The 15254-nt window shown below is 44.1% G+C and overlaps 1 protein-coding gene across 3 annotated transcripts in view; it reads left to right on the top strand.

Annotated features, from left to right (window-relative positions):
- The window catches only part of DYNC2I1 (dynein 2 intermediate chain 1), a 120410-nt gene that overhangs the window by 87705 nt on the left and 17451 nt on the right, over positions 1-15254 (top strand). For 2 of the 3 annotated variants that reach the window (XM_077268562.1, XM_077268565.1), the window contains exons 17-21: positions 2672-2737; positions 4948-4995; positions 5075-5135; positions 6334-6433; positions 7382-7513. In XM_077268562.1, coding sequence (XP_077124677.1) covers positions 2672-2737; positions 4948-4995; positions 5075-5135; positions 6334-6433; positions 7382-7513 — 407 coding nt within the window. Of the gene's footprint in view, positions 1-2671; positions 2738-4943; positions 4996-5074; positions 5136-6333; positions 6434-7381; positions 7514-15254 lie in introns of all 3 variants that reach the window. The other variant, XM_077268563.1, reaches the window with a different exon arrangement.

Raw genomic sequence — 15254 nt, 5'->3', positions numbered from 1 at the left:
AACTATAGTATACCATTAGGTATACATGCGCAGAGGATGCTGCCAGTGGCATACTATAAATGGAGACATGCCAGGGACTATGGTATTACCTTATTATGGTAGCACCTATCAGCGTGAATAAGGTAATACCATAGTCCCTGGCATGTCTCCATTTATAGTATGCCACTGGCAGCATCCTCTGCGCATGTATACCTAATGGTATACTATAGTTATGTTTATCTTCCTTCATCCACAGTCCATTCTGTGTGCCTAAACCTATCTGCGCAAATACCAGGTATGCTACTTCTCCCCCTCCCCTCTCCACAATACGTTCACACGTACCTATGCCATTGTAATCTCCTCTATATTACTACAGACGCAGACCATGCTGTGCCTTATATGACACTACAGTCATTTACTTTTTTCATCATAGTACGGTATGTTCCACCCTCATTCTCCTGTATCTTACACCCCTATGCTAGATATCCGGCGGTCTCACTCAGCCTGACACTTGCTTGTCTATCTCAGTTTTTTATCTAGATGACCTAAATACCTCTTGTCATGGATGTGACATCTTGCATTGTATAATTTTGTGGTTCTCTGAATTATGTACATATTTTCTTTGCACATTATGTTTTCTTTTGTTTCTTTTTGTATATATTTGTAAATAGTATTTTGTTTATGTTCACGTTTTGTAGTAACTGATGAAGGTCCAGATATAGGACCGAAACGTTTTGGCTACTACGATTAAAATCTCACAAGCATTAAGTTGAGTGCCAGGTTCTCCCTCACTGGTGATTGACAGTGCTGGCCTGAGCTTTCTCTGCAGACAATGATGCTGTCAGTCATCAGTGAGGGAGGCGGGACATGCAAAACAGTGAGCGGAGCGGCGCACTAAGCCTCTTGGCCTCACTAATTGTGCTCCGAGCCCCAAATTAGTATATTTGACGAAGCTTAATTTTCTGCAGAACGCATTCAGCGATTAGATCACTGAAGGTGCGATTGTTATAGGGGATATACCCCCTCCAAGCTGTGTGCTTAGTTTATATGGTCAGTTTAGGCTCACACAGTCCCTTTAAGAGTCTTTACTACCTTAAAGTACAACACTTCCTACTGATTGGCATGTGTCATCTGCTATACGCTTTGCCATTATAATACTGATAGAACATTCACCCTTAGTTTTAATGTTTGATTAGGATGAAAAGTAATTTCTCCATCCCTTCATTGGGGGACACAGGCGTATATGCTGCTGCCACTAGGAGGCCGACATGTAATGTTTAATTGTGAGTTGTGATCACTCATATCGGTCCCTGGTGGATCTCACAATATCTCAATCTCTTTCTCAGACCTTACAGGTGTATTTCAGGGATCTGCAACCTTTAGCTCTACAGTTAATATGCAACTTCAACTCCCAACATGCCCAGATAGCTGCTTTACAACCTATCGCTGTTAATGCTGGGAGTCGTAGGCATGGCACAGCAGCTATAGTGCCAAAGGTTTTCGATCCCTCATGTAGATGCTGTTCACATACATGCTCTGAAAGATATACATATAACAGTATATATATATATATGTGTATATATATATATATATATATATATATATATATATATATATATATATATACACATGTGTGTGTTTACCAACAAAGTCCTTTAATAGAGTGATATAGAAATAATGTTTTTACTGCAAAGTTTTGCACTATAATACATTTTCTTTTAAAAGTGGAGGCTCGCTTGAAGCCCAGCTGCGTAGACTTACATTTAAAACATGACATTCTGGCTGCCTGCTGCTGCCACTAGATGGCGATCACTGCATACTGTCTAAGTATACGGCTCCCTCCCCCACCACTATGTTCAATGGCATCTGCATTATGGGATACAGATACCATTGAAATTGAGATCCAGGGTCGGGGGCGGCCGCTTGGTGCAGTACAGCATTTAACCTAGCTCTTTTGTCTGTCCCAGTCCACGAGCTAGACGGAGTCAGCCAAGGAACCGTATGTGACCTGCAGGCCGCACTTTGGATTACTCTGTATAAATATTTTTTGCCTCATTAGGACAAACCCCCAAGTTTTTACATTAAATAGTGACAGTCATGTTCATTTTTTGTAGTATATCTTATCTGAGCAATCTGCTTCCTCCTCCTCCCAGACTGATCATTCACTCTCAAGGGGTAAAATCTGTAGTCAGAGAGGACAGATTTTCCCATTACTGAGATAAGAGATGACAGTTGGTGCTTTTAAGATTCTATGAAGGAGGAGGAGCTGGAGGCCGACACAGACATTCTGCTACAGGTTTACTTAAAAGATAGTCACAATTCTCCATGAAACTCTATGAGCACTAACAGTCATCTTCTATCTCATTAATTCGAAAATCTGTATTTGCTCAAGACAGATTATCTGTGAATTGGGAATGAATTATGAGTCCAGGAGGAGAAAGAAGCGAATTTCTCTACAAAGATATATTACAAATTTTTTTTATTTTCCCAAGTACTATTGATTTATGAAAAAGAAACAAAATGATGGTTAATCTTTAAGTGACAGATGCTCTCAAAGATCTCTATAGTTCCTAAGCCATTTTTATATTATTCCTTGAAAAAAACTCTTCTAAAGCATTTATGTACAGTAATTTCTTCATTATGTGGGGTCTGCTTACTGGTAACTTTTTTCATTTTCCCCATTCTTTTGCAGATATGTCGGGTTTGTCATTTCAAGTGGCATCACTAGATGAAAGTGGCCATCTTATTTTGTGGGTAGGTTTGAAAGGCATATATAATATCTACTATATAATTGTCTAAGGGTCACTTCCGTCTGTCTGTCTGTCACGGATATTCATTGGTCGCGGCCTCTGTCTGTCATGGAATTCAAGTCACTGATTGGTGGTGGCAAAACAGCTACGACCAATCAGCGACAGGCACAGTCCAGCGGAAAATGGCCGCTCCTTCCTCCCTGCAGTCAGTGCCCGCTCCATACTCCCCTCCAGTCAGCGCTCACACAGGGTTAATGGCAGCGGTAACGGACCGCGTTATGCCGCGGTGTAATACACTTCGTTACCGCTGCTATTAACCCTGTGTGACCTACTTTTTACTATTCATGCTGCCTATGCAGCATGAATAGTAAAACGATCTAATGTTAAAAATAATAATAATAAAAAAAAATCATTATATACTCACCGTCCGTCGGCCCCTGGATCGACAACAGGCCTTTCCCGCTCGCGACGCTCCGGTAACCGGTCCATGCTGCGATCTCGCGAGATGATGACGTAGCGATCTCGTGAGACCGCTACGTCATCATCTCGCGACACCGCAATGTACTCTTGAGACTGGAGCGCATGAGCAGCGCCGGTAACCACTTCGCATGGATCCGGGGGCTCCGGAAGGTGAGTATATAACTATTTTTTATTTTATTTCTTTTTTTTAACAGGGATATGATGCCCACATTGCTATATACTACGTGGGCTGGGCAATATACTACATGGGCTGTGCAATATACTACGTGGCTGGGCAATATACTACATGGGCCGTGCTATATACTACGTGGCTGGGCAATATACTACGTGACTATACAACGTGGGCTGCGCAACATACTACATGGGCTGCGCAATATACAACGTGGGCTGCGCAATATACTACATGGGCTGTGCAATATACTACGTGGGCTGTGCAATATACTACGTGGGCTGTGCTATATACTACGTGGCTGGGCAATATACTACGTGACTATACAACGTGGACTGCGCAACATACTACGTGGGCTGCGCAACATATACTACGTGGGCTGCTCAACATATACTATGTGGGCTGCACAATATACTACGTGGGCTGCGCAATATACAACGTGGGCTGCACAATATACTATGTGGGCTGCGCAATATACTATGTGGGCTGCGCAATATACTACGTGGGCTGCGCATTATACAACGTGGGCTGCGCAATGTACAACGTGGGCTGCGCAATGTACAACGTGGGCTGCGCAATGTACTACGCTGGCTGCGCAATGTACAACGTGGGCTGCGCAATGTACTATGTTGGCTGCGCAATGTACAACGTGGGCTGCGCAATGTACTGCATTGGCTGCGCAATGTACTGCGTTGGCTGCGCAATGTACTGCGTGGGCTGCGCAATGTACTACGTGGGCTGCGCAATGTACTGCGTGGGCTGCACAATGTACTGCGTGGGCTGCGCAATGTACTGCGTGGGCTGCGCAATGTACTGCGTGGGCTGCGCAATGTACTACGTGGGCTGCGCAATGTACTGCGTGGGCTGCGCAATGTACTGCGTGGGCTGCGCAATGTACTGCGTGGGCTGCGCAATGTACAACGTGGGCTGCGCAATGTACTGCGCTGGCTGTGCTATACACTACGCATACATATTCTAGAATACCCAATGCGTTAGAATCGGGCCACCATCTAGTAAATATATATTACAGTAAATACAATTAGACCCAAATATATTTTCCTTTTTATAGAAGATATCCATCCCATGATTAAATAAGGAATTATTACCATACAAAATATAACTATTTCTCTGACTCATCTTTATTGGGGGACACAGGAAACCGTGGGTGTATGCTGCTGCCACCAGGAGGCTGACATTAAGAATTACAACTTATCAAGAAAAAACCCCTCAAAACTTTATAAAAAATGATGTTATTTACCTGTTATGGCGCCCCCTGGTGTTCTTTTTCATTACTTATCTGAATGTTCGTCATATGTGTCCAGTGTCGGTGGTCACACCTGCTCAGTCTTTTTCTATTACCCAGAGGTAATAGCCAGTTATGGACTTTTTCTAATGTATATTTTCCTGACCTCTGCAGTATAAGTCCATAAGGTAATAGGCTTCTGAAAACGTGTGTCCAAAATGACTCTATGCAATGTAGAGGGGAATGGACCTAATTTGTAAACCCATTAGTTATAATGACATTTTCACAAATTCCAGTATGTAATTAATAAATGTAATTGCAGGTAGTGGTAGAACTAAGAAAAGCTGACCTTGCTGGCTCCCAAAGTGACCTGGGTAAGTTTTCAATATTAATTCAGTTAATTTCTTTTTTTTATAATCTCTGTGATCCAATAACACGTACCTCGATGTCTAGGATTAATCCCAGGAGGGAAAGTGAAGCTGATCCACAGCTCATCTATACACCTTAGTGACAAGTAAGTACACCATACTTAGTCCTTTCTAATATTGGGGATATTAGTACCTCCTTATCGGCTTCTGGAGACCTCGTTCTCTTTTTTTGATAGTATTCTCAAGGGGCCACGTGAGAAACTGAGACTGATGTGGAACTGAATTGTGTTCAATATTAATTCCCACAGATGGCGTTTCCTCCCGTGCCCCTGATGTATTATCCCAGCATGCATACTTTACAGAAGTAATTCCCCTTCAAATGCCATTCCCACACCAAGCCCCCTACCCTGACCCCCATCCTATATTCACATACCATAGTCCAACTTGCAGATTAGCAGCAGTGCACCTCTGAGGAGTCAAGCTCCATTTTTGTCATTGACCTACATCTAATGATTGGGTCTGCGTGGGTCGGGTCTGCGCAGGTCGGGTCGGGTCTGCACAGGTCAGGTCGGCTATGCGCAGGTCAGGTCGGCTCTGCGCGGGTCGGGTCTGCGCGGGTCGGGTCTGCGCGGGTCGGGTCTGCGCGGGTCGGGTCTGCGCGGGTCGAGTCTGCGTGGGTCGGGTCTGCGCGGGTCGGGTCTGCGCAAGTCGGGTCGGCTCTGCGCGGGTCTGGTCTGCGCGGGTCTGGTCTGCGCGGGTCTGGTCTGCGCGGGTCTGGTCTGTGCGGGTCGGGTCTGCGCGGGTCGGGTCTGCGCGGGTCGGGTCTGCGCGGGTCGGGTCTGCGCGGGTCGGGTCTGTGCGGGTCGGGTTGCACACTGCATCCAAGTAGTCTGGTTGGCTGCCAGCACCGCACTGCTGCTTAGTTACATTTGATTTCTGGCCCTTTGGCTGTTAACATCTGTGGAACGGACACAGACTGCTACAGGACCAGATGTGGCCCGCAGATCATTGTCCAGATCTATTTTACAGTATTTTTTGGGATGTGGAGAGGATGGATTTATAAATTTGGCACATTGTACTCCTGCGCTCTTGATTGAAATGCTGCTCTTACTAAATGGGGGCTTCTTTCCGCCATCCCTGATTTTGCATGTAACAAAGCCATATTGAACTGTGCATACTTGAATTTTGTTGACAGTATGGCCCTGTCGAAATGCTGGTTCCTCAATGGCCATTGTGTAATTCCCCAAATCCTCTTCCATTTTTGTATGTATAATTTTTTTTCAAAAATACAGTAAAGTTATGTGTCAGTATTCCAGTTTTCATGCTTATAACTTTGCTTTTTAGGTTTTTTCACAAAGATGTTCTAATGTTGGGAAGCCCCCAGGCTCTGAATATTAAGTTTCTTCCTAAAGACTTCAATCATTTTGTTATTGGAACTGATATTGTAAGTTACGGGACGTTTGTTTGCACCACAAACTGTTTTATAGAATATGATGTCTCCAATTAAACATTACTAATTGTGCATCACCAGTGTTTTTTTTGCACGTTGATTAGATTTTGTCTTTACCTTGGTGGCATTCATAGCCTTATATCATTTAGAGTTTGTCTTGGAGAAGAAAGAAGTGTGATGGAGGTTTTGCTCTTATAACTTTGCCATACTATGATGATTTTTTTTTATTAATTACCTTAATGCTTGTATCGAGTTGGAAATCGGCTTACTTTATGGCTCTTTATGGTTTCCCAATAAGGATCGCCACTTTCTAAAAGCAGAGAACAACTACGATGAGCAGCTCTCACTCTGTAAAATTGAACACAATCATATTTTGCATTAATGTGACTGGTCACCTTGCTAACGTCTCACATAGATCATGCAGCAGGTAGCCGGCTGTCAGAGACGGAAAGACGCTGCATAGAGGTGACCAAGCCCTGGGAATACAGATCAGGAAGGAGTAATAGTGTTTTCTCCTCCCGTCCTAGCAATCATTGGATTGTCCGGTGCTGGGAGGGTGTTAGTAGACCCAGATCAGCTCAGCAGTGCAGTTAGGAGGCTGAACGTCCCCTGTAACCTGGGCCAATATTCCAGCCACAGTCACAGAGGAAATCAGCAATAAAATACATAAAAATTAGGTCCCACATATTAAATAAAAAGATGCCAAGATTTTTAAATCACCAAACAAGAAATTAGTATGGCCCAGTCTTAAACTAGTTCTTAACATGTTTCCCTTACAGAGAGCAGCGTTGGGTTTCTTTTTGAAAAGCGGTTTTATGTTTTTTTAAAAAGACTGTTGCTTTTATTGTAATGTAGTCATTCTACAGGATTTTACCAAATTCACTTGTAAACTGCAAGCCTGTTTTTCTCTCTTACCAGTCACCTAAATGTACTTGTCCATAGGGTTTAGTGACGCACGGAACGCGATACGGGTTGATTGAGCCCCCGATGCAATACAGATCTATGCACAGCAAGCTCAGGCCGTCGCACGTCACAGCCATTGATTTCTCACCATTTGGAGCTGCCGCATTTTTGGTACGTGATCATTTTACTTTACGGTTAAAAATTTTCAGAACTATATTTAAGGAGCCAAATATACACACCTGGTTCTTATAAAAAGGGCTGCTCTCATAAAGACAAATCCTGCCTATATGCCCTCATTGCGGATATGGATGTCATTGAGGCCTGCTTTATTTACATGGGGTACACGGGACCCCTGTTCTCTTTATTGGTGATGGTCCTATTGGCGGATATCAGAACCTTATCTTAATTAAGCCTACCAAAGATTGCAGGTGTATGAAAATATTGAATATATGAACCTTAAACTGCAATACTGCCATATAGGCTATACTTATAAAGAAGAAAAAGTACTTGGCGCACAAATTGTCCAATTTATGTGTGTCCACCAGTCACGGACAAGGTGTATTCAAAATAACAAAGTAGAAATCTTGCAATTTTCACACTGGTCTCTAGAGAATTTTTAGACTCCTAATTGTTACAACTCATGTCACACATGCAGTGAACAGACGCAGATCATGTCTTTAGTATTGAAGCATCTAATGAGTGTGGAAAAGTCATTGTGAAGGGAGTGGGGTTAGGTGTGATATCGTGTTTTATGACTGGCAGATCTGGTGTCACCAGTTGGGTATTACAGAGCTACTGGTCATTGTAATCCTGCCTCTGATGATAAGGAGACTGCTGAAAACTCTTCCTGAAAGGACAGGAAGTATGAGTCTTAAAAAGCCCCAGTTGCAAGTGTGAAAATTGTAAAACTACTAGGTTTTTTATTTTTAAATAAAGATTGTGATGTGGGGAAACAAATATTAAGGGTATGTTCTCACATTAAGTATTTGCAGCAGAAATTTCTATACCATTTCTGCATTTCTTGGCTGAAAAGATGCTGCGTAAAATAGGTGCATGTTTTTTTACACGCATTTGTTGCATATTTTCCCTATTCATTAGTTTGGGTGAAAGCTACAGCAAAAATACTGAAAGAATTGACATTCTGCAGATTTACATCTGAAAGGAAAAAATAAGCAACATGTGCATGACGCTTCAGGAATTTCACTCACTTTGCTAGTACTAGGAAATCCTTGAGGTTTTCTGATTTAATCACCGGGGGAAAAAAAGCCCCCAAAAACACGACAAAATTGTAACATGTACACAGACCATAACATTATTTTTCTTTTAAAAACATGTAAAACAAAAACATTAGCTAAAGAATAGGTTGTTTTTTGATGATACATTCCCTTTTAAGGCTATGTGCACACGTTCAGGAATCTCTGCAGAATTTTCCTGAACAAAACCAGACTTTTTCTGCAAGAAATCTGTTCGCGGGTTTTATTGCGTTTTAGTCTCATTTTTTTTCCGGAGCTTCCCCAATGCAATAATATAGCGGCAAAACGCAAAAAATCCGCAAAATTAATGAACATGCTGCGTTTTTTTACTGCGATGCGTTTTTGTTTCCGCAAATGTGCACAAAAATTGCAGAATGCATTAAAACTGATGGGATGCTTATGTAAGCGTTTTTTTTAGCATTTTTCCCACGGAATACGGCCAAAAAAACGCGAAAAATCCTGAACGTGTGCACATAGCCTAAGTCTATCTTAGGCCTCTGGATAAATTCTTATTGTGGGACAAGTTTTAATAGGACCTTTTAACAAATTTTGACTTTATAATCTGTATATTACTGTACTATATTATAGTTACAATTAAAATGTAGGTGTTCTGGACAGGTTTTTGCTGATTTGCTATATTATAATAGCAGGAATGGAATGATAAAAACTTTTACTCTGTCGCCTCTTTGGGGGACACAGGACCATGGGTGTTATGCTGCTGTCCACTAGGAGGCGACACTATGCATAATCTGAAAAAGATTAACTGTGGCTCCTCCTGTGCAGTATACACCCCTGGACGGCGTCAGCCTTCTCCAGTTTTTGCTTAGTGTCACATAGGAGGCACACCTAAGGTTTTTTACTCCTTTTTTTTTTTTACGACGGATTACAGATGAAGAAAAGTGGGTCTCCTGTGAGACTCCCGGCATGGCTCCTTCCTCGGCCCCCTATTATGGGGTGCCCAGTTGAAGTAGAGATGGCTATTCCCCATGTTGCTCCTTCCCCAGTCCCTCGGGTGCTGGTTCGAAGTCGAGACCCCCCTCCTTCCCCAATTCCTTTTGGTTTCTGGGTTGAGGTCGAGGCGAGGATAAAGGCCCCTGAAGGTGACAACAGCACGCTCCCTAATCCCCCTCTGGTGGTATTAGGTTTAGACGCCTCAGGTAGGGCCTGTACAGGCAGCATTCTACAGCTCCCAGCAATGGGCCAGCATACTGCGCCTGCATCCAGGGACCCCAGCCCAGCTGCGGGCTCCTGTCGGGGCCGGGGGGAGTGCAGGCAGGCATGGCACAGATAGACACAGGGCTCCCTGCGCCCCTGTCTCTGCGGCAGCACCAGCTCTATACTGCCTCAGGGGGACCCCTCACCGGGCCCCCCTTCCGATTACAGTCCCACCACTATCCTGCCTTTAACCCTCCGTCAGGGGCAATATGTTTCATAACGAGTTTAGGGGCATTGCGCCTGTCCGGCACAGGCTAGAAAATTGGCTATATTTTCCTTTTTTAAAAATGTCAATGCTCTAAAAGTGATCAGTTACCTTAATAGTAATGTAATAAATGAGAATACACATAATCAGGTGGAAAAAAAAAATGTTTAATAACCAGAAAAGTAATATGTTTCTATGCCTTGAGCATCCTCCTCACTCTCTCCATCTTGATCTGTATCAGACACATCTGGACATTCTTCCACATCATCTTCTGAATCAATGTCACTTTCTTCCCCTAAATCTTCTAGCTGTAAGGGGTCTGTCTCATCATCAATCAATATATTTTGCACTTGCTCAACATGAAGGGCATTGGACAAGTCAAATATTCTCCTCGCCATTTCAGAAGAAAAGCTGAAGCAAGAGAGAGAATATGTGTTAGGTCGCATTGTGCCTGAGAAGCACTAGCTATTCATAAAACAAGCTAAAAAAACAATTGGGATGAATAAAAACAGCAAATTCTAATCGTCAAATGTGTGACGCATTCAGGGGCAATGAGCCGGAGAAGCCAAAACACTGATATCTGATCTCCTGCAGCTCTGTGTTGTGAATTTGGATTCTGGGCTCCCCCGGTGGCCGCTTGTGGAATTGGACTTGTCATCCTCTTTCCTGTTTCACCTGGTTCCATCAGTAGTGGGTGTCGCTATTTAAGCTCATTTCTCTGGTGGTTTCTTGCCGGTCAACAATGTTATCTGATGCCTCTCAGTGCTTGTTCCTGCTTCTAGACAACTACTAGATAAGTTGGACTTTTGTCCATGTTTCGTTTTGCCTATTTGTTCCAGTTCACAGCTGAAGTTTTGTTACTGTGTCTGGAAAGCTCTCGTTGATCAGGGATTGCTACTCTGGCGTTATGAGTTAATGCCAGAGTTTAAGGTAATCTCTGGATGGTGTTTTGTTAGTGTTTTTCTGCTGACCATGAAAGTATACTATCTGTCTTCTGCTATCTAGTAAGCGGACCTCAAATTTGCTAAGACTATTTTCCTGCTGCGTTTGTTGTTTCATCTGAACTCACCGTCATTATATGTGGGGGGCTACTGTCTTCTTTGGAATATTTCTCTAGAGGTGAGCCAGGTCTTATATTTCCCTCTGCTAGCTATTTAGGTCTTAGGCCAGAGCTGGGCATCTAGCGATAAATAGGAAATGCTACCTGGCTATTTCTAGTTGCGCGGCAGGCTTAGTTCATGGTCAGTATAGTTCCATCTTCCGAGAGCTTGTCCCTTTATAGGCTTGCTATGATCTCTGCCTGCAGAGATCATGACAGTTGCCTGCAGAGATCATGACAGTTTGACCGGCCATAAAGTGTTAAAGACCCAGGTTGAGAAAGGAGAGTTATAAGAAGTCTGCTGGAATTTTTTTTTTTTTTTTTTTTTTTCCCTCCAGTCTGCCTTGCTGCAGTCTTTTTTCTCTCTCTCCTCCTAATCTCTGTATGGCTCTGTGTGCACCTGACAATAATGGATCTCCAGAGTGTAACTGCGGGTTTGAATAATCTCATCACGAAAGTACAAAATTTACAAGATTTTGTGGTACATGCTCCGGTATCTGAGCCGAGAATTCCTTTGCCGGAGTTCTTCACAGGGAATAGAGCTAGCTTCCAGAATTTCCGAAATAATTGTAAGCTTTATTTGTCCCTGAAGTCTCGTTCAGCTGGAGACCCTGCTCAGCAGGTTAGGATTGTGATTTCCTTGCTCAGGGGTGACCCTCAAGATTGGGCCTTCTCATTGCCAGCAGGGGATCCTGCGTTACGCGATGTGGATGCGTTTTTTCTGGCCTTGGGCTTGCTTTATGAGGAACCTCATTTGGAACTTCAGGCAGAAAAAACTTTGATGGCACTATCTCAGGGGCAAGACGAAGCTGAAGTTTTCTGCCAAAAATTCCGTAAATGGTCTGTGCTTACTCAGTGGAATGAGTGCGCCTTGGCGGCAACTTTCAGAGAAGGTCTCTCTGATGCCGTTAAGGATGTTATGGTGGGGTTCCCTGTGCCTGCAGGTCTGAATGAGTCCATGACAATGGCTATTCAGATTGATAGGCGTCTGCGGGAGCGCAAACCGGTGCACCATCTGGCGGTGTCTATGGAAAAGACGCCAGAAAGTATGCAGTGTGATAGAATTCTGTCCAGGAGCGAGCGACAGAATTTTAGACGGAAGAATGGATTGTGTTTCTATTGTGGGGATTCTACTCATGTTATATCAGCATGCTCTAGGCGTACAAAGAAGCTTGATAAGTCTGTTTCCATTGGCACCATTCAGTCTAAGTTTATTTTGTCTGTAACCCTGATTTGCTCTTTGTCATCCATTGCCACGGACGCCTATGTTGACTCTGGCGCCGCTCTGAGTCTTATGGATTGGTCCTTTGCCAATCGTTGTGGTTTTGATTTAGAGCCTTTGGAGACTCTTATTCCTCTGAAGGGGATTGACTCCACCCCATTGGCTAATAATAAACCACAATACTGGACACAAGTAACCATGCGTATCAATCCGGATCACCAGGAGATTATTCGTTTCCTGGTGCTGTATAATTTACATGACGATTTGGTACTGGGATTGCCATGGTTGCAGTCTCACAACCCAGTCTTGGACTGGAGAGCAATGTCTGTGTTGAGCTGGGGATGTAAGGGTATTCATGGGGACTTACCTTTGGTTTCTATTTCGTCGTCCATTCCCTCTGAAGTCCCTGAGTTCCTCTCTGATTATCAAGACGTCTTTGACGAACCCAAGCTTGGGTCGTTACCTCCGCACCGTGAGTGCGATTGTGCCATAGATTTGATACCGGGTTGTAAATATCCAAAGGGTCGTTTGTTTAATCTGTCTGTGCCGGAACATGCTGCTATGCGGGAATATATAAAGGAGTCTTTGGAAAAGGGACATATTCGTCCATCTTCTTCTCCCTTGGGAGCTGGGTTTTTCTTTGTCTCAAAAAAAGACGGCTCTTTGAGACCATGTATTGATTATCGGCTTCTGAATAAGATCACTGTTAAGTATCAATACCCATTGCCATTGCTTACTGATTTGTTTGCTCGTATAGAGGGTGCTAAGTGGTTCTCTAAAATTGATCTTCGTGGGGCGTATAATTTGGTGCGGATCAGGCAGGGGGATGAGTGGAAGACCGCATTTAATACGCCCGAGGGCCACTTTGAGTATTTGGTCATGCCTTTTGGTCTTTCTAATGCCCCTTCAGTTTTCCAGTCTTTTATGCATGATATTTTCCGCGATTTTCTGGATAAATTTATGATAATATATCTGGATGATATTCTGATTTTTTCTGATGACTGGGACTCTCATGTCCAGCAGGTCAGGAGAGTTTTTCAGGTTCTGCGGTCTAATTCTTTATGTGTGAAGGGGTCTAAGTGCGTTTTTGGGGTCCAGAAAATTTCCTTTTTGGGGTATATTTTTTCTCCCTCTTCCATTGAGATGGATCCCGTCAAGGTGCAAGCTATTTGTGACTGGACTCAGCCCTCCTCTCTTAAGGGTCTTCAGAGATTTTTGGGCTTTGCCAACTTTTACCGCCGATTTATTGCTGGTTTTTCGGATGTCGTTAAACCACTGACTGATTTGACCAGACAAGGCGCTGATGTTGCTAATTGGTCCCCTCATGCTGTAGAGGCCTTTCAGGAGCTTAAGCGCCGTTTTGCCTCTGCCCCTGTGTTGCGTCAGCCTGATGTGAATCTGCCTTTTCAGGTTGAGGTTGACGCTTCGGAGATCGGAGCTGGGGCAGTGTTGTCGCAGAAAGGTTCCGACTGCTCCGTCATTAGGCCTTGTGCCTTCTTTTCTCGCAAATTTTCGCCCGCAGAGCGGAATTATGATGTTGGGAATCGGGAGCTTTTGGCCATGAAGTGGGCGTTTGAGGAGTGGCGCCATTGGCTCGAGGGGGCTAGGCATCAGGTGGTGGTATTGACTGACCACAAAAATTTGATTTATCTTGAGACTGCCAGACGCCTGAATCCTAGACAGGCGCGCTGGTCTTTATTTTTTTCTCGCTTTAATTTTGTGGTGTCATACCTACCGGGTTCTAAGAATGTTAAGGCAGATGCCCTTTCTAGGAGTTTTGACCCGGACTCTCCTGGTAATTCTGAACCCACAGGTATCCTTAGGGAGGGAGTAATTTTGTCGGCCGTTTCTCCTGATCTGCGGCGGTCCTTGCAAGAGTTTCAGGCGGATAGACCGGATCGTTGTCCGCCTGATAGACTGTTTGTTCCGGATGATTGGACCAGCAGAGTCATCTCTGAGGTACATTCTTCTGCATTGGCAGGTCATCCCGGAATTTTTGGTACCAGGGATTTGGTGGCAAGATCCTTCTGGTGGCCTTCCCTGTCACGAGATGTGCGAGTCTTTGTGCAGTCATGTGACGTTTGTGCTCGGGCCAAGTCTTGTAGTTCTCGGGCTAGCGGACTGCTGTTGCCCTTGCCTATTCCTAAGAGGCCTTGGACACACATCTCGATGGATTTTATTTCAGATCTGCCTGTTTCCCAGAAGATGTCTGTCATCTGGGTGGTCTGTGACCGTTTCTCTAAGATGGTCCATTTGGTTCCTCTGCCCAAGTTGCCTTCTTCTTCTGAATTGGTTCCTCTGTTTTTTCAGAATGTTGTCCGATTGCACGGTATTCCTGAGAATATTGTTTCTGACAGAGGTACCCAATTTGTGTCTAGATTTTGGCGGGCATTCTGTGCTAGGATGGGCATAGATTTGTCTTTTTCATCTGCTTTTCACCCTCAGACTAATGGCCAGACCGAGCGGACTAATCAGACCCTGGAGACATATCTGAGGTGTTTTGTCTCTGCTGACCAGGATGATTGGGTTGCTTTTTTGCCATTGGCAGAGTTCGCCCTCAATAATCGGGCCAGCTCTTCCACCTTGGTGTCCCCGTTTTTCTGTAATTCGGGGTTTCACCCTCGATTTTCCTCCGGTCAGGTGGAATCCTCGGATTGTCCTGGAGTGGATGCGGTGGTGGAGAGATTGCATCACATCTGGGGGCAGGTTATGGACAATTTGAAGTTGTCCCAGGAGAAGACTCAGCGTTTTGCCAACCGTCATCGTCGTGTTGGTTCTCGGCTTTGTGTTGGAGATTTGGTGTGGTTGTCTTCTCGTTTTGTCCCTATGAGGGTCTCTTCTCCTAAGTTTAAACCTCGGTTCATCGGCCCTTATAGAATATTGGAGATTCTTAATCCTGTTTCTTTCCGTTTGGACCT

Source organism: Ranitomeya variabilis, chromosome 6 (genome assembly GCF_051348905.1).
Source record: "Ranitomeya variabilis isolate aRanVar5 chromosome 6, aRanVar5.hap1, whole genome shotgun sequence".
Classification (NCBI taxonomy): Eukaryota; Metazoa; Chordata; class Amphibia; order Anura; family Dendrobatidae; genus Ranitomeya; species Ranitomeya variabilis.
This window is presented reverse-complemented; position numbering and strand designations above follow the sequence as displayed.